General features: G+C 42.8%; 1 protein-coding gene across 7 annotated transcripts in view; it reads right to left on the reverse strand.

Annotated features, from left to right (window-relative positions):
* ksr1a (kinase suppressor of ras 1a) overlaps window positions 1-19,249 on the reverse strand; it is a 32,318-nt gene that overhangs the window by 3,993 nt on the left and 9,076 nt on the right. For 3 of the 7 annotated variants that reach the window (XM_061739992.1, XM_061739994.1, XM_061739987.1), the window contains exons 2-17: window positions 12,020-12,160; window positions 9,154-9,301; window positions 8,574-9,063; window positions 5,161-5,342; window positions 4,733-4,802; window positions 4,541-4,624; window positions 4,054-4,115; window positions 3,855-3,964; window positions 3,288-3,456; window positions 2,999-3,040; window positions 2,629-2,677; window positions 2,489-2,552; window positions 2,062-2,352; window positions 1,783-1,979; window positions 1,597-1,693; window positions 364-497 (exon numbers count right to left, since the gene is read on the reverse strand). In XM_061739992.1, coding sequence (XP_061595976.1) covers window positions 364-497; window positions 1,597-1,693; window positions 1,783-1,979; window positions 2,062-2,352; window positions 2,489-2,552; window positions 2,629-2,677; window positions 2,999-3,040; window positions 3,288-3,456; window positions 3,855-3,964; window positions 4,054-4,115; window positions 4,541-4,624; window positions 4,733-4,802; window positions 5,161-5,342; window positions 8,574-9,063; window positions 9,154-9,301; window positions 12,020-12,151 — 2,321 coding nt within the window. In that variant the 5' untranslated portion in view covers window positions 12,152-12,160. Of the gene's footprint in view, window positions 1-363; window positions 498-1,596; window positions 1,694-1,782; window positions 1,980-2,061; window positions 2,353-2,488; window positions 2,553-2,628; window positions 2,678-2,998; window positions 3,041-3,287; window positions 3,457-3,854; window positions 3,965-4,053; window positions 4,116-4,540; window positions 4,625-4,732; window positions 4,803-5,160; window positions 5,343-8,573; window positions 9,064-9,153; window positions 9,302-12,019; window positions 12,161-18,276; window positions 18,568-19,249 lie in introns of those variants that run through there. The other 4 variants (XM_061739993.1, XM_061739989.1, XM_061739991.1 and 1 more) reach the window with 4 other exon arrangements.

Raw genomic sequence — 19,249 nt, forward strand, 5'->3', positions numbered from 1 at the left:
AAAAAGAAAAGGCACAACTTTCAGTAACAAAACATTAGCTGGGGGAAGTCCTTCTCCAGTTTATGCATTGCACAGGTATCTCCAAAGTCTTATCACAAAGGAAACACTAAATAAACAAGCTGTGATTTCCGTGAAAATGCACTTCAAAAGCAACAGCGCACGGGAAATTACAGATTTTACAATCAGGAGACTTCCAACTTTACAAGAGGTACTTGCTGACATGGCAGAGAGATATCTAGACTGCGCCTGCAAGTCTCTGCAAGTATCATGACTCAGCAGACCTCGGTAGGTAACTGCAGTCCAGTCCAAACAGGAAATGAGCTCAGGTTGACGTTTTAAGATGTCTTAAGTGACGTTTCTTACCTTCCCTCCTGAACAACTCCAGAGATCCCGAACAGCCCGAAATCTGTGATCACGACCTTATTGGTATCATGGAAAACGTTCTTTGACTTCAAGTCTTTGTGAACGATGCCTTTGGCGTGCAAGTAGCCCATTCCCTGAATCAAAAGGCAAAAGGTGACAGATCATGATGTTTTTCCATACAGCCTCTAATGTTCAGAAAGTGATATGCACTAAAGAAAAGCTTTTATCACAGGTTTGAAATTGGTTGGAGCTAAATGAGAAGCTTAGAAACGCTGCCCTGCACTTCACCGTGAGTCTTGGATCATGAGTAAGATAATATATCTATAAATAACAAGTATTCCCTGGTATGTGACATCAGGTTGCAAACATGGATTTCACAGAGGCTCAGTCCGGCCCTGGTGTCTCTTCCCCTGCACTGGGTCCCTCTGCCCGACCGGGCAATGGTCTTCAGAGTGAATCTAAAAGGATCATGAGTTACAATTGAGGCAATCTTGGTTCACGGTGACTAGCGGTCTGTACGGGTCACTCCAGGACCTGCGACAAGACCGCCGGTTCAATGTTCCTGACTAGGAAAAGAAGGTTTGGCGCATGCAAACTGCAAGTGCTGTGATGCCAAGTGGTAGTGGGGAATATGTGGGGCAGGAGGAGCTTGAAAATCAGTATGGTGGAGGTAATAGCTGTAGAGGACATACGTCATAGGATCAAAGTAGACGCATAAATCACCTGAGGTGATAAATAAAGCTATTTGAGGGTGGTGGGTGAAAATGACCATAATACTGTATGTTGGCACGGCAACACAAGGAGGCCGTATGAACACTGCATCGAGCAGTGGAGCAGGTATCAGACATAATTGCACTTTTGTTTTATGTAATTATTTTAAAATCTATAAGCAAATAAAGCTAAATAACATTTATTTCATTTGCTTGCTTTAACTTCTCTGATCCAATCCATGGCTCAAAAACTGAACCTTGATTTATGTGATCGATTACGGCCCGAGACAAAGTATACCTGGAATATTAACTTCTAAACTTGGAGTTTTCATGTAGGAACTCGAGTTTCACTGGCAGATGACCAATAATCTTTCTCCAAGAGAAATACGACATCCTTTATGAGGCAGTGCACAAAATGGATCACTGGGGTAAAATGGTACAGTCAAGGGTGTAAAATAGGACTGGGGTTTTGTAAAAATAATCTGTGACAGCTATGTTCAAACATATATGAGTATAAAATTACCTTTACAATCTCCTGAGCAATTTGTCTCGTCTTATTAATATCCAAGGTGTGTTTAGTGTCCCGAACAACCGAGTATAGTGTCCTGCCTTTACAAAAACTGTTGGGGGAGAGAGAAGGATACTCATGAGGCCACTTGCATTAGAATTATAATAATTGTGGCGATGTGTCTGATATTTTGGCTCCTACCTGGTGATGATGGCTAGATGGGGCGGAGCCATGCAGGCCCCCATGAAGAGAACCACATTTTCGTGCCTGGTCTGTCTGTAGTTCATCACCTCCTTCTTAAAGAGCTTCAGATGGTCCTGATTGTTCCCATCGATCTCAAGAAGTCGGATGGCTACCTCACCGTGCCACCGGCCCTTGTGCACTCTGCCCCAGCGGCCCTGGATGAACAACAAAAAACAAGCTCAGGAAATGTACCTTCTTAGACTTTAACAACATTAATGCAGAGGGTTGATTTTCCACCTTTCCTATGAGCTCTCCGAGATCCAGCTGCTCGAAAGGAATGTCCCACTCCTGCAGGTAGACGCTGGTCTGACTGGGCTTGCGGGAGATGGGGCACTTCCACTGGTTTCCCCGAGAGGTGGGCAGATCATCCAGCTCGTCGCACTCGCCATCGGAGACCATGTTCATCCGCATCTCATCGCCGTCGTCCTCATCCTCCCCTCCGTCCTCATTCCCCTCATCTTCTTCATCATCATTTCCCTCCTCTGCTTCAGGAGCTTCGTCTTCAGCGTCTACATCATCCTCCGCTTCCTAGAAATCACACAGTAATTGCTTTGTGTATGCGCCGAGTATATATCAGGAAAAGTGACTCAACAACCTCACGGTGCAGCGCAGCAAGGGAAAAGTCCGTAATTGCTGGAACCAAAGCATATTTTCTAATCATTACCTCTTCATCTTCATCTTCCACCAGATCAGCATGTGTGTCATCTGCTGTCTGCTCCCTCTCGCTGCTGTGGAGCAGAAATTTGACATCAGAGTGGTGCAATTCTAGAAAAACCAAAGTATTAACGCTCTGATCTTTCTTACACTGTGTCTTGGAGTCCATCAGAGTACACGTTTGCAGGACTGGAAACATCTACAGAGAGAAGAAAAACGACAATCTTGGGTTTATGAAAGAACAAGATGCTCAACAGCTCTCTTGCTTGCGTCTTCTCCCCATGAAGCCATCAGAGCACGATTGCTCTTGCAATTCCCCACAACCTCCAGCAGGTGGTGTCAGAAAGCTGTTAACAGTATCTTCAACAGTTCACAGTGCAGGCACGCAGGTAAAAGACAGTGGCACTCAATGCCCCCGACCTCTAAAGTAAACATGCAGGTACAAGATAAAGGTGCGGGCAATCTCAAGTTTGCAGACTGGCATGATGGAACAGCAAGAACTTTGGGTCAGATAACTCACCGGGGAAGATAAACTGCTGTCTATGCTGAAAGTAACAGGCAGCTTTGGCAAAAATAAAGAGAGAGAGAGGAAAGTAGTAAGCAGGCAGGGAGACATTCTTGGTTAAAGAAGGTTTCAATTTAGAGATCTTGTTGGAAGCACAGCTCAGTGTTAATATCAAACGTGGAAAGAGGGTGAGTAGTGCAAGTGAGCCCCATACGATGAAACAAGAAGAGAGAACTGACAGAAATGATGCAAGATACTTGTGTATTTTCTGTGTCTTTGTTTGTCCCTCTGAGCCCAGGTTTACCTGGGAAGTTGAAGCGGCTGTCTCTATGACCCTTGGGCGAAGGGTTGGGTGGCGGAGTGGCACTGGGTGGATTGCTCTGCTGGAAGGGTGCCGGGGAGGAAGGTGTGGAGGAAGTGGTGGAGGACGGATTGCTGCTGGAGTCCAGCTGGTTCATCACCGGGGGGTGCTCCTGCAGAAACGTGGACTCAAAAGTCACCAATCAGGCTCAAGTCATTTATGATCACTTCAACAACCGTTTTACAATTTTGGTTTTGTTTTCAGTGGAAGTTGTCGTAGTGAGGAGCCGCTCAGTATTTGCTTTATGGCAGAAAGAAAAGTTAATGGCACCATAAAATCAGGAGAGCGTTGGTTATTTTTACATTTGGGTGGTGGACTTGACTGATAAAGTGACTGAAAGGATACTGTCTTTTCCCTCTAAACAAACCCTGTTATCTCTATGATCACAACTATGGTGACTCTTCTTATCGTGTGCTTAGATGGCATTTCTTTATAAACTGTAGTATTAGTCATCTGCAAAGGAATGACAGTACAGTATATAGTATGTACCCCAATGCAAACCCCCTTTACCTTTTTTGTAATGGCCTTTGGTAGCGTACCAAACTGTGGCGCTTCTGGTGGCCGGTCCACAGGGTTGTTTATATCTGAGGGAACCGACTCCGTCCTCCGAATTTTGGCAACTACGGAACAAATCATTAAGGTCACACGGGTATTAAAGCCACTTCGATTGTACGCATCACCTGCAGACTGAGGTTGAAATAACACTCACTTGGCAGAAAAGAGATCCTGCAAGATGGAGCTTCCTTTGTGCATTTGTTGTGGCACTTTAATCTGCATAGAGAGTGGATAAGATGAGACGCTTTGTAACAATAAGCATTCAGCACCTAGAACAGTCCTCAAGTCCAGATCCAGAGTCAGTCCCGGCGTCAGAACAAGCAACAGCGTTAGTGTAAATAAAAGCCTCTGACTAAATGAAAACAGTCTAAAAACAACTGCAAATGGAAACATAAGTTTCATTGCCTTTCTTTAAATACATACTAAATTTCATTTTTGATGCCTTTAACCATTCCAAAAGCAATAAAATTCCATCATTTACAAAATGTGATCTCGTAATGTTTATTACATCTATAGTTCAAATAAATGACAAGTAATTTCAGCCCGTTTTCATTTGTTTTACACAGAGTCACATTTCTGCACCTGCAGTTCCAGAGCCTTACAATAATAATAATAATAAAAAAAACAAACACTCAACTTACCGGCAGTGTTTGCACTTAACACCAAACATCATGTTCTTTTGGCACACTTGACATGTCTGAGACAACCAGGATTTGGTTGAAAACCTACACAAACAAGACTTTTGTTAGTCCTACAGTCTAAAGATCCCAGCAACTAACCGGCAAAGCCGGCATGATTGCTTTACTACGGTGTGAGCTTAAGTAAATGCGTACCTGTGCGTTACTGCGAGACCTATGTCCCTCCTCACTGCTTGTGGGGAACTGCGATGCACTGTTACATTATCTGTTCAGACACAGAGAGACAGAGGGTCAGAAAGGAGGATGGAAGGATCAATAGGATTACCGAGTTAAGTCAAAAAGAAATGGGATCAATTGTACCGGACACAAAGATAATAAACTTGTCTTTCAGAGATGTTATAAGCCTAAACCATCAAGTCATATTCAAGTCTGAGCATGCACACGTGCAAACAGGTACACGCAGACATACACTTGCACAGGAATGCATGTAACACTGAAGTGAAAAGATAAACTATGCTGAAACGCACTTTGGTGTGGTTAAGATTGTTTTTTCTCGTTAAAAATGGCAAAATCTAAGTAAATAAACATTTAAATAAATGACTGTACCCATCCCAATAACTTACTCTTGATTATGCTGTGTTCTTCCATTAGGGTGGGTGTCCCTGGCAGGGTGTAGGGCGCCGTGGTGGGAGCTGAGATGACTCCAGAGGTCCGTGTGGACATGACGGGGTAGCGAGAAGGCGAGTCTTCACATCCATTCCCATTGACTTGCATATTGAGGAACAACTTGTTCTTTTTGACACACCTTTATAGAGGCAAAAAAAGAAAAAAGGAATAAAACTAAACAAGACAAGACAAACTCAGCAGCGAAAAACTAGACCGACAGCATGGCAGGTCTTACGATCTCACATGTGTACTAACGGGGCGGGTTATGCAAGAGCTGGAGGGAGGCACATTAGAGCACCTTAATAGCATTGGCACAGGAGAGCAAGGGTGACATCCTTAACACGCAGACTGATGTCACAGGATGAGTACAGAGCCGTGCCAGCACTGAGCTTTATTTGTACGTGCACACACACGTGAGAACGCAACATTACAAAAAAAGATTTGTTCGACGTCACCTGCAACCCGTTTACAGATTGCAGTTTTACCAGAAAATCAGGACACATTAGAACAGTCATCTAAAAGTGAGTTAAACACCATGGATCTACTGTATTTGTGCTGTTGTTATCTTCTTTTCACCTGATAAAGACTTCCATAAACAGAAAAATCATGGATAAAAATGTAGCTTGTTTGCGTGCATGATCCTAATCACAATTGAAAAAAGAAAAGACAAAAAAAAAAAAGAAAAAAGGGTGAGATTGTGTGCGTCCTGCCACTTCTAAGCATTAGACTTTGGAAATACTTCCTGTTTTGACATGACTCATAATCTCTGGGAATCTGTGTGGGGTTAGCTCCCCTCGCAGTGAGAGCAGGAGAGCAGCAAGCAGGATGTGAGAGGATATTACACAGCAAATGTGCGCATCGCAGGAAAGCTCCGCTGCTGACCTGACACAGTTTACCACCGAGTTCAGACGACATCAGCGAGCAAATGTGGGGTGAAATACGTACTTGCAATTAATGAGAATATTTCATTTCATTTTTTTAATAACAAAAAAAAAAACTATTTTTCCAGTTACGCTTATAAATAACAATTAGTCCGTTTATTTTATTTAGACTGTATAAAGAGCAACAGCACAGTGAGAAGGCCAGGGATTACACACTAGATGTGGCTGCGAGGGCCTCCCTGGACACCTCGGAGGGTTGAGTGGGCGCCGATTACAGAGGCTAATGCTCTCGTGTGGGCAGCTCGGGTTCGAGTCCCAACCTGTCGCTCTTTACTGCGCATCTTCCCCTCTACCCATTTCCTGTTCACCTAATCTCAATAAAGGCCACTAGCGCTACAGAAATCTTAAATAATTATATTTTCCAGTCCTTTGGTAAGTGACGATTCTGAAATTCTGCTGTTGAGCACAAATCTATGAAAATTTAAACAGATTTGAATGTATTTTCATCTAATAATTCATTTGAATACTGGTCAGAATTGTTCTCAGTACTGTAAAACAGAAATGTCATACATTCTGGATGCATTACAAATCAACTGAAATATTGCAAGCCTTCTATCATTTTAATATTGCTGATCATGGTTTACAGCTTAAGAAAACTCAAATATCCTATCTCAAAAAATTTGAATATTCTGGGAATCTTAATCTTAAACTGTAAGCCCAAATCAGCTATATTAAAATAATAAAAGGCTTGCAATATTTCAGTTGATTTGTAATGAATCCAGAATGTATAACATTTTTTTTTTTTTTTTTTTAAATTGCATTACAGAGAATAAAGACAAAGAGTTAAGAAAATGTCACTTTTTTTCCTGCGTAAAATGTTTATTAAGGGACTAATGGAAATGTATCCAGCGTGAGATGAATAAATGTTTATCATATTACGTTTTTAATAATAATAAAATTGTTAAAAATTAGGGAAGGACAGTGGTGGTTTGGTTAGTAACGTCGTTAAGGCAAAAAGCTTCCAGGGTTATGGATGTTTTTTACCTCTGGACCCCCCCCCCCACCCCAAAGAAAAATACCAATACCTTCTCTTCAAACCTATTTTTGAGACTTGATAAGACATTAACTCAAAGTGTTAGGTAATCTTGATTCCTTTGATAAATCCAGTGCCTCTGGTACGACAGATGACAGAACCTTCTCTGGGACATTCTGTAGGCGGGATGTTCTTTTCCTTATGAGCCTCGGATTGTCCCTTATAAACTAACACACACTGCATCCCCAAAGGTATCTACTCCTTCAAAATGTTTCTTTTTTATTCATAATTAGTCTCCATGATTTTCAATACTGAAGCCCAATATGCTGAATGTGAAGCACAGTTTATACCATGAATACAGATTAGGCCAGACAAACCTTAATCTCTTTAAACACATCTCCTTAGTGCCTGCCCCCCCTTACTATGCAAACCAACCATTAAACACGTCAATCACTGGAAGACTTCCAACAGATTACTGGATGACGTTTCAAGAATCTTGCTGATAACCTGTAGAGGGCTCTTTCTTTTTTTAAATGACTACAGGTGTGATGTTCTTAGACAACTCTCATCTTCATCACTATTGGCGCTTTTCCAGTAGTACCTACTCAGCCCGACTCGACTCGCCTTGGCGCATTTCCGCTAGGGGTCTAACGTGCCGAGTAGATAGTTTTCTGTAACTACTCTGCCGAGGTTCTAAGCGGCTGAGTCGGGCTGTGATGTCATCACACTACAGGCCACCGATTGGTCAGGTGTTTGGGAGTCAGACGTCTGAGTAAGGATGTGACATCAGCGAAAGAGAGACATTGACGGCGGCTTCTTGTTCATTTTATTCAACAGGCAATGGCAGTGCAAAAGTCTGTTTGGTGATCCAACTCTGAGGTGCAGATGTTCATAAACCCGGTGGCTGAGGAGAGAATTAAAAAGGGATCTAGACGGGCGATAAGGAACGACCAGATCTACCAGGAGCTCTGTCACTTCATAGCTGCTCGTGGCTACTAACGGACTTTTCAGTAGCGCTGAGACAAAAAAAAAAAAAAGCGTTGCTGCTTGAAGCTTCTTTCACTCTCATTTTTTAACTTGATATCGAACACAAGCCACAGAACCAGCAGCACATATATCATCTCCTCCAGGTTCTACATCTTTAGTGTTGTTGTCTTCTTCGTTCAGATCACACAATCAAATACGTCACAGCAGCTTCACTCCAACCTCCTACTTCTGCTCCAGGTGATGAATTGTTATGGAAAAGAAACCAGGCCAAGTTGAGTCAAGCCGAGCTGAGATGTGTAGAGCCGAGTAGGTACTAGTGGAAAAGTGCCATATGAAACAGAACCTGGAAACAACCAGTCCCTTTTCTATATCACATTTTTAATGATCTACCGGTGCAAACCTGTGGTTGTGGACTCTGGAGATCGCTGTTACAGCATGTTAGGTAAAACAGCTCCGGGGAGGCACCTACTTGCTGGTGGGAGGATCCTCAATGCGATTTCCCAGCTGAGACTCGTGGCTCTTGCTGCGCGTCAGAGTGATGTTGGGGAGCAGATTCCGCACTTTACGGGACTGAGGTGGCGGGGTGCAGGGGGGCTTCAATCGGTGCCGTCTTTTTGAGGGCGGAGTGATGGGCGGCGTGGAGGTGTGTCCGTGGAGCCGTGCCGCACGGGACAAGGGCATGGGAAACGGATCTGTGAGAGGGCTTTCACCGTGGACGAACGACGCCAACGCCTCTGGTGTGGGTGCTGCAGAGACCGAACCCGAGCGGGGATGAGGGAAGGTAGCGCAGGGGGTGGATGGCGTAGACTGGATCGTACTTGGGCGGGCTAGAGGTGATGGACTGTGGGGGCGGAGGGGGGTTCCCAGGTTGCTTAGCTGATCTGCTGTCAGTAGAGAGCCACTGTCCCTTCTGGTGGGCTCAGACAACCAGGAAGTTAAATCGTCTTTCAGTTCGCCTCCTGCAAGAGAGAAAAAAATACAACTGTAGAAAACTAACGCAACACACTGATGCAATTAACCATAGAGGCTCCCGTGGTGTTAACACATACCTGATTCAGTGGCACTCCTCAGACAGGACAGAGCAGCACTGAGTCTGGCACATTCTTCTGAACTGGACCCTAATCTTCGCATAGCATCCCTCACCTGAGCATCTGTCATCTGCAGCAAAGCAGCCAGAGTCAACTTCGCCTCCACTGCCTGCCAAGAAACAATATAAGCAAAAAAAACAGGGGGCAGGTGCTTAATGGTTGTAGAGTAAGAGCGAATAAAAGAAACAAACAAAATCCATCCGTGAGAAGCAGAAAGAGAGAAAAAGAGTAAAGAGACTCGACTTATAGTTACTGATAAACATTTTTTTTATTAAAAGTGCACAGCACAGCCCAAAAACTCTAAATGTAATAGAAACAGTCAAGCTCAGTGCAAGTCAAGCTCCGACTTGTACCACTCCGGGAAATGAGAGTTTATTTAGCGGGTCTACTTAAGGATGTTTAAAAAGGAGGGAAATAAAAATGTGTATTTTAAATAAACGCATTTTTAAAACTAATAATAATAAACCTGCTTTAAGCCTTAGTATGCCTTGCACTACAAGACAGGAAAGTAAGACAACAACACATAGTACAGAATATATCTGAAAAGTACCAAAGAACTGAAAGTGGAAATGTGAAGATTCTTGTTTGTTTCAGCAGCAGGGTCAATCTAACATTTAAATCTGCATTGTTTGGGTTTCCTTTGGCTGACTACGATCTAGCTACATGGCAGATGGGCTCTTTATCAAATTTACTGTGAATGTTACAAAGAATAACTACTCACCAAGGAGCTATAGACAGGTCTGAACAGAAATAGATATTGCATTTATCAGCGAAAGATCGCTCACAGGCGATAACGATAACGGCACAAACCCAGACCCTGTCAAGTGAGAGGAGGGTGTTTTTTGTTTTTTTGTTGTTGGTGGTGGTGGGGCACGCAGCTTCCACAGTAACTTATCACGCAAGTTAAAGTTTTGCTCTGCTATGGCGAACAGTGACCACAAAACTAGGCCAAACTCACACGCGACATTCGCGTACACTAGACACTAAACTAGTACATGCATGCAAAGGCAAAGAAAACCGAACAGGTGAGAGACATGATGATAAAAAGTCCTGCGGGTTTACCGTCTGTTACCAACATAGCTACACATGTTGTATAGTTTACATGTGACAGCTGTACCAGCTCCTCCTTGATATTTTAACACTGATCAGAGTAGGTTTGAACAATAAAGATCACACAGTTCAACCTGCAGCTGAAGTCCTGTCTGTTTCAGTTCATTAAGGGGACATTAAAAGCTGGCATCTAGATATTAACTGCACATATTAGTAAGATTTTACAAGTGTTAGTTAGTCTATGGTTCATAAAGATGAGGATGCAATCAAAAGAGAAGCCAGTTAAGAGAGCATCAAACATGGGCTCCTCATGCCTGTCATTGCCTGTCCCTGTTAGCTGATCCACGGGAGCGAAGACGCTGCCTTCCATAAATAAACCAAATTCAATCATCATCATAATGTTTTTGGACCATCAATTACATAATCCAGTCTTCATAGTATAGAACAAGGAGATGCGCTGGAGAAATCTCAGTCTAATAATGTGTGACGATTTAAGTGGGTCATCAACAAGCCACAACAGCTCCACATCTACTGGAATAACCCTGTTGGTGCACAAGACGTACAAATGAAATGCAGAGCTAACATCGTTGAAGGGAAGTGAGGCTTAAACTAAGACGCTAACAGAGTGAAACTGAGTGATACAAATATGTAAAACTAAAACCCAAAAATCAGATAAGAAGTAAGGCCATAAAATTAAAAAAAAAGAAGCACGCACGCACGCACGCAAGCTGGAGTCTAACTGAAGAATCACAAGCGTGATATTCACAAATAAGCCCACAGTTTATTAACAAAACAAAAACAGATAGATGAGGGCAATAAAAACATACAGTAGCTGACAAGGATTACACCAAAGCAGGAAGGGACACCAATGAAAGGAATTCAAGGAAAACAAACATATCACCAGGAGAAAGAATTTAAAAAATGCAATAATACAACCATTTACTATTCTGAATTTCTGGACAAGGCGTAAATATTTTAACTTGACAGAATGCAATAACAAGTTAACCAGTTGTTATTTTATTAACCAGAACAAGATAATTGGTTCTATGACAACCCATCTGATGCAGTTATGATGAGAAATGTTGAGGCAAACATTAGCACAGATAATAAGATCTGGACTGATTTGAAGTAATAACTGAGAACCAAACTACACAAACAAATACTTCACAGGAACCACATTCTTTCACTGATCTTGTGCGTTCATGTTTTGACTAGTCCATTAGTGATAATTAAGACCTTCAGTTCCCTTTCTTGTGATCTGGAGATGGCATTAATGCAGTTACTTTGTAAAATTGTTGACAACAAGAATACAATAAATCTGACCAGACAAATATCAAAAACTCATCTAAAGACCAGCTCAGTCCAAGCAAGCTTTCATGAAGACATGAGAGACTCCAACAAACATTTACTTTGGGGACATTCCTCACACACTTGTTGAAAAGGCCCTCTTTAGTCTAACAGACAAGGGTTGAGCTACAAATGGAAGTATGCTGGAAATGAGCTTTTAAGCTTTTAAGAGGAAAAAAAAAAAAACAAGCATATCTAACAAAATATAAACGGTCACTGTGCTTGTTGCATTAGCCTCCAAAAGCCTGTTTTGAGCATTCAAAAATTTAAAAAAGCTTCTATAAAGCTTTTGATGCCCACTCATCGGGCTTTCCTGACTACATATGAACAGGGACTGAGTGAACATACTGAACACACACCGCTGTTACACAAGCCACTCAGCCGAGAGTGGGCTTGCTTTCACAACCTTTCACACAAAAAGACGACCTACCTCAATGAGCTCTCTTCGCAGGTTGATGGTGCGCAGCCAGTCTCGTAAGCGCGGGTAACTGTCCAGGGCCTCGGGCCTCTCCGTCTCTGGCACTTTCTGCTTGCACTGCAGCTGTTTACAGATGTATTTCATCAGCTTCACCTGCAGGGAGCAACAGAGAACATAGCAAAGATGGGAGGGGCAGGTTAGAGAGGAGTCACAACCTGCTAGGAGCTACAGCAAAAAGAAGCAGTCCTTCACAGTCGAGGCAGTAAATGCACTTTGGTCAGAATGAAAGGTTATAGCTTTTTTATGAGTACCATTTTTTTTGCATCAGATACACTTAACAATAACTAATGTTTGTGGTTGAATTGAAACACAGATCTCACAAATATTTTCCCTCAGAAGATGCTCTGCCGATGTAATGAAGTTAAATGCACAAATTAGTCCTCACTCACACAAACTCGCTTATAAGTTTCCACTCTGAACTCAGTATCTGCAGTGACAACACCAGTGTGTTTCCATGTGCCCTCTGCGGACAAGACAGCTAATTAGATATAAACTGCTGTAATTGTACGTGGGCTGGGCATCTAACGAGAGCATCTGTGGTGCTGGCAGAGAAAATAAGTGCATTTGGGGACAAAGAGCAGCCCAGTCACGTCAAAATTTCTCAGAAATGGCAGCCTGCCGCAATCCAGTCCAGTTTGCAGCATTTGGTGCTATACTTCCTTCTCACCACTAAGTCCGAGACAAAGTGCCACAGATTCCCCACATTTTGACATAATCATGCCTATCTATAGTAAAGGGAATGAATAAATGAACATCTAGAGAAGCGGGGCGGCTGCACTCTCTTTCCACTCGTATCACATCTACCTCTCCGTGCACAGCATTCACTCGGAGACCATGTTGTAATGGCTCAATGGAGTGAATAGAGAGGAGAAAAGAAGACCAAAAGACTGCCTGCCGAAATAGCCCCGTCGACATCACTCAGAGTAATAGTAGTGATGCACAGAAACCTACTCTCATACACCATTCCTCTTCTTAATGCTTACATCTGCTAACTGGCACATTAATGAGATAAGCCTTAATGCGATTTTTTGCTGGAGTTTAAGATGAGACAAGATGCATCAGATAGCCCTGCTCTGCTCAAACACCCAAAACCTCAATTTTATATTATTCCTTAGATTAAATTAAAACTGAGAATCTTCAATGCTTTCAGTTTAAGTGCAGGGCTCTATCCTGTGACTAAGTTTCACAACAATCCCCATGGTGTTGGCTTGCAGCGGCTCGGACGGTGCGTCTCAGCATGACTGTATAGTGTGTCCTTATCTTGTGGTCTATCTGTAAGAGTCCATTACAGCAGGCAGACCTTCAAATGAGCAGTGCAGCACCAGCCAGCTCATGAGCCGCCACGTACCTCTCAAGTATGGGGAGAACAATGGCGAGCGCGTGTCTTTCTCTGCTCATTCAACCATCTCCATGACACATTCACTCACCAGCCAGACAGAAACCCGCATGGCCACGCTACTCGCTGCGAGTGCGGCCTTGGGACGTAAAAAAATAAAAAGGCTACTTTGTGGCATCGAACAAAAGCATCTTTGCTGTAGGCTGGAGATGAAAAGAGAGGAGAGAAGGAGGATAGGGAGGAAGTAAATGCTCCGAGTGTCAACCTTGGCCTTGCAGCCATTCGTCAATTACTACCTGCACAGAGAACATAAACGGTGAATGGAAACTAATAAATAGTCTGGATGAATAGTCTCTTGAAAGCAAGGACCATGCAATGAAAGCTGATTAGTTACGATGAAAATAAAAGTTAAATAAAAGAGGAAGGTACGAACAGGCACCAATACAAACTCAATGTTTCCAGCAGGACTGCGACGTGTGAAACTGGGATGAATTATATAATCATATCTATTCCAAACCACAACATTCACCACAGTAAACAGCAAGATGTTGATCAACAGAAGGGCATTTATCCGTCGTGGCTAATCGACTAGCCTCCTTCTTTACCTCCCTATACACTAGTGCAGCACCGTGACGTCGGGTTGCCTAGCAACCCCTTCTCTGAGTTGTCGGCAACCTATCGGTGGGATTTTCCCATAAATGTGAAACACAGAGCCGATGCACAACGTATCACAACATACAAATGTCATCAAGCGTCTCCACAGGACAATAGCTGTAAAACATGACCGGTGTGTTTACATATTAAGACCCTAAATAGATAAGATGGGTCTGAACGCACGAGCACACGAGTCCCCAAATCCCTCTCTGATATCAGCGACGTGCGCAGTTGTGCTGAGAGCACGGCCAGGCACACCAGCAAACCAAGAGATAATGACAGGTCCCCTTTGCGTTTTATTTTTGGTGCAGAGGAGAAAAAAAAAAAAACAGCGTTTGACGTCTGGCCTGGAAGTGGGAGGAGGAGGGAGGAGAAATGGCGTCAGAGCCCACCTGTCAGCGCAGCCAAACAACTCCATGGCAACGGCTGTGTTGGGGATGAGTGACAGCTAGTGTGTCAACCAGCAGAGACCCAGCAGCAGCAGCCGCCGGCCTGACGCAGCAGACTCTGGGAGCTGATCCCTCGCCTCGCTTGTTTTTTCACGGCTCTTGCTGACACAGCCACTTTGCTGCACCTGCCAAGGATAGCATGGCCTATCTGCGAACCGAGCAACAATGCTCCATTCCAGAAAATGATATTTGCACGGAAGGTCGGCTCATTTCTCCTGGATACACAGAGCATGCTGTCTGAATAACAGCTCTTCTGTTGTCATGTTAGTTATTACTGTAAAGAGACTAAAGAAACTGTCATTTTTGGCCATCTGCTACTTCACACTATAATCAGTCAGATGGGAACATCTGATTACCATGCCTGCGGTTATCTGTGGGCTGTAGTCCGTGCACCCCTTTACTTTGTATGCATCTCATTTTAACAGCGTTAAACAAGTCCACCTCGACATTGATGTGTTATAGGCAGTAATGAGGTCTGCAGACGCATAAAACAGCACACACGCTAGCACACTAAAAACACAATGGCGAAACCCAGTTATGCAGAGGTCAGGTCGGAAGAGGGGGGTGGGGATGGATCTGTGGGGTGCACGATCGACGGTGCAAGACAATGGCCGACTGCCCCTCCTCCAACACCGCTACACCAAATGTAAGCTGACACTGAGCAGCAAGTAAGTGCAAGGTGTGTTTCTGTTAAGCCTTGACAGCCTACACACAAACACACGCACACAAACACACACACACAAACACCTTGTTAGGGCTCACATGTTGTCATGTCTAACAGGAATATTGAACGTGGCCTTTCAGGCTATTTAAAATAAGTGCAGATTCTCAACATGTCCTCTGAAATTGAACATATTTTTCAATAATTTAATGTATAATCAGTCTTAAGTGGAAGCCAAGGCAAGATGCAGCCCCCCCACCTCCTCCGAAGCTTTACCACAAAATGAAGCAAAGCAGACCTAAAAATTACAGGATGCAATGCAACTCATTCCAAGTCAGTTCAAGAATAGATCAAGGCCTGCCTACACTGTTCAACCACTCTGATTTCCACATCATGCAGCCCTTTTGTATCGACTACACCTCCCCTTCTGCAAGGAAAAAAGAAAAAGGAAACGGAGTCAGGGTCAGCGGCGATGTTTCCAAGAGTTGCGTTTCCCCTCCGCGCTAACGTGAGTGACATTCTCTACTGTCGACTTCTCGGCCTCCGACAGACACACAAGCAGCGGTTGTCATGTCATCTGAGGGGGCCCAGCGGATTGGCTTTGATTCTCCCCTCCCCTTTCCTGCCTGCTCTACCCTCGCGCAGAGGCTCTTTGCGCGTCATTTGATTTTCTTATTTAACAACCAACCCTGAAAATGCGTAGGAAGAAAGATGTCTAAATATAGACGCAGCCACAACAGCTCGCACCACGAGCGCACAGCAAACTCTCTCCAGCACCATGAGAAGACAAAACAGAGTGACATGATGCCGTCTGCTAATCACTACAGAGCTACACTGATCAAAAAAGATAAAGACACTGAATTTTAAAAGATGCAGTTATTAATAACCGTCTCATTTACTGAAGCTTTCAGAAAAACAGAAGCTAAACACTTGGGCTCTGCCATAAGGAAGACTTTTTAGTTATTGTTGCTGCCTGGAGCATGTAAATTAGTATTTGCAAAATACATAAGCTGCTATACCACTGCAAGAGGATATGATCAAACAAAAGTGAGAAGTATATAAAGAACAGCAATGAAAATATGTGAAGCCGCATGATGAGGCAGATGGAGTCCAAGCTGAGTCAGATTAGCATGAGAAAAGTGAAGTACCAGTTAGCACTCCATTTGAGAGGCCAGGATCATTATCCTCTCACTGGAAAGGCAGAGAAAACAGGCACAGTTCAAGAGGAATAATAAATGATAATAATCAATGAGAGAATAAACCCGGTTCAAGATGCTCTTGATTGCACTCCAGTGCATTATGTGAACGATGACCCTCTGCACACTGACCTCACACAAGCTGTGAAAATTACCTTCACAATTTAACACCTTTGGTGATGGTAACATTTAGTCCTGACTTCTTCTGCTGGAAGCTGTACGTACAGTACGTTACTGCTGCAGGCGAGGTTGTTTGCTTGAATTTTCAGACCATGACAGGCCACTAAAGGACCAACACACTGTTTTCATCTCAGTGGAAACAGAGCAGTCAACAAAATAGTCATCCAGAATTACAGTGGTTTCAAAGTTCAGTCATCCAACATTTATCACGAAATGCATTACTTGCTTACTTGTAATAGATTAAGCACTTGATGAGAGAAATATCAAGGAGGGCAAAAGCAAGAAGTGAAAGTGCACCCATGGAAAGTTGCAAAACAGCATACCAGTCAAGACAGTCCCTCAAGCCCTTCTTGCTCGCTCCACCAGAAAGACTGCTAACAAGACACCCGGACCCACGCCATTATCTTTGATATGATCACGCCTGTCTGATAATCACTGGCCGATCTAAAATAAACTTATTATTAGTTCAAAGTCCTCTGCACTGAGACTTTGAAAGTTACAGGTGACACGCTTAACAAATAAAGTGGTTGTTATTGATATAAGGACAGTTTATCCACTAAGAAATGGACAGGACAGCTGTTTTGCAGCAAGTCTGAAAGTAACAGAGATGATCCACTTTTTTAATACTCATTTTAAGATAAAAATTAAACAGTTGACCAGCTGGTTGTGGGATTTGAACATATTCCGGCTGAACGGTTCTGATTGGCTAAGGGCAGATAAATCTGAAATCCCAGATGCAGCTTTGAGTAGAATTATCCAGCCTCACCATCTATCGCCACATCATGCAGCTTTCACTGTTTCTTGGAAGTGGCTAGCACAATGTGGTAATGCAAATTTCAGAAGAAGCACACCACGTGGGAGTAAAATCAAACTCCACCACTTAAAACCTGCTGCCTCGAGGAGAAGTTGGGAAAACCAATAAAAACTTGCCGGAAAGGGGCTGTGACAGTGCAGCTCTGTCTTATTTTGGATCAGTGTGTCATTTCATTCAGGAAACTGTCAACTTATTAAAAATAACAATAAAATGAGAAGAAATGAGATCAGTTTCTTCCCTTACTTTTAACACATTAACCTTTAATAAAAAACAAAAAGAGAAAAAAAATTAAATAGTTGTTACTTTCTGCAATTTAAAATGAAAAGCGGGCCAAGCTGTTCATGCTCTAACAACAATACACAAAACCACGTAAAAGAAAAAAAAAAGAAGAAAGAACAACATGAAATTAAAACAGAAAAGGGCAAACAAACCCAGCACATACTGGAAATGTGCTTGCTGTCGTATTTAGAGTGACTCATCTGTGAGAAGTACCGCAATAAGAAACCAATGGGGGGGCAGCATGAAAAATGCCAAGTGATGCTCAAATTGTTTTTAGTTAGTTTTTTTTTTTTATCTGACAAATATTACACAATTTAAAGTAGTTAAGTCTCTGATATATTTGAATTTTTACTCAACATGTCATCAATCCTATGCGTCATACATAATACCTTCTTAAAGCTGCATTTTTAAAATTTACTCCGAAACGTCACCACATACAAACATGATTTATTAAACCAAGATAAAAAAGAAAAGCATGACCAAGCAGTTGCACTCTAAACCTGCTCCTAACCAGTTTATACCTGCTCTTTTTACGTCAGATAAATCCGCGATATTATAATTCAATACATTTGGAAATGTAAAAAAATATAACCGAGACATACAGTCAGCTGTGCTATAATCCAGAAAACGTCTACTATACCCATTTCCAGTGTAGCAGCCTCAAATGAGTGAGAACAGAGCCGGCAGATTTCAAAAGGTATAGTCCTCAGTAGTTCTGATTCTTAAGAAGCAATAGGACACCAGGAAAGGATCCTGAACCACGCAAATAAAACAAAAAACAATGAGAACTAACTTGAGATAACCATATTCCCTGTTTGTGCAACTGCTGTTCAGAGATAGTCCCTAAAATGCCGTCAAAGACACAGGAAGAAAACTTCAGAGCAGTTTTTATAGTCTTCAAGAAGCATGTGAGAGCGTTGCTGCCTGTCCATTGTCACGTAGAACAATGGCGGTGCAAAATGCATTTACGAAACAGCATACCTCAGGAAGTACTCTGCCAGATCACGTCCTGTTCCACTGACAAGGCACACATGACAACGAATAAAGAAGAGTTGAAGAATGCAGACTAGGATAGGCCAGGACTTCACAAGTCCACGTTGGCTCTACGCTACCAGTTCAGGCTTGCATTTGTTAACCTAGAACTTCGCTTCAGGAAAGAAAAACCCAACCAGAGGTTCAGCTTCATTCGCTTCCCCTGCACAGGACGCAGTGGGAGTGGAAATGGGGTAAGCTCAAACGGAAAATTTAAAAAACAAGCAAAGCCACTTTTGTCTGCGTCTACCTTCATCTGTGGTTTCTAATAAAAATCTGACCTTTTCTTTTAATTATCAGGCTTTCTTGAGCTTTAATGTGTTCCCAAACAAGAGCTTGCCAACTACCAGCTCAGAAGCCACAAAATAACTGTAAGAACACTCACATAGTCAAAGTAGATAAAAAGTTATACCTGAAAAGGGGAGATTGGTTTGTCATTTCTCAAGTCCTGGCCTGCTTTCCTAAGTCAATCAAAGACTACAGATTTAATTGCAAATAATGTTTTGAAAGACCTACTTTAATAATTAGGCATGATTCTTTAACATATTGAGGTTAATTGTGTCTCTGTGTCCCTGAAACTG

The sequence above is a fragment of the Cololabis saira genome, chromosome 14 (genome assembly GCF_033807715.1).
Source record: "Cololabis saira isolate AMF1-May2022 chromosome 14, fColSai1.1, whole genome shotgun sequence".
Classification (NCBI taxonomy): Eukaryota; Metazoa; Chordata; class Actinopteri; order Beloniformes; family Belonidae; genus Cololabis; species Cololabis saira.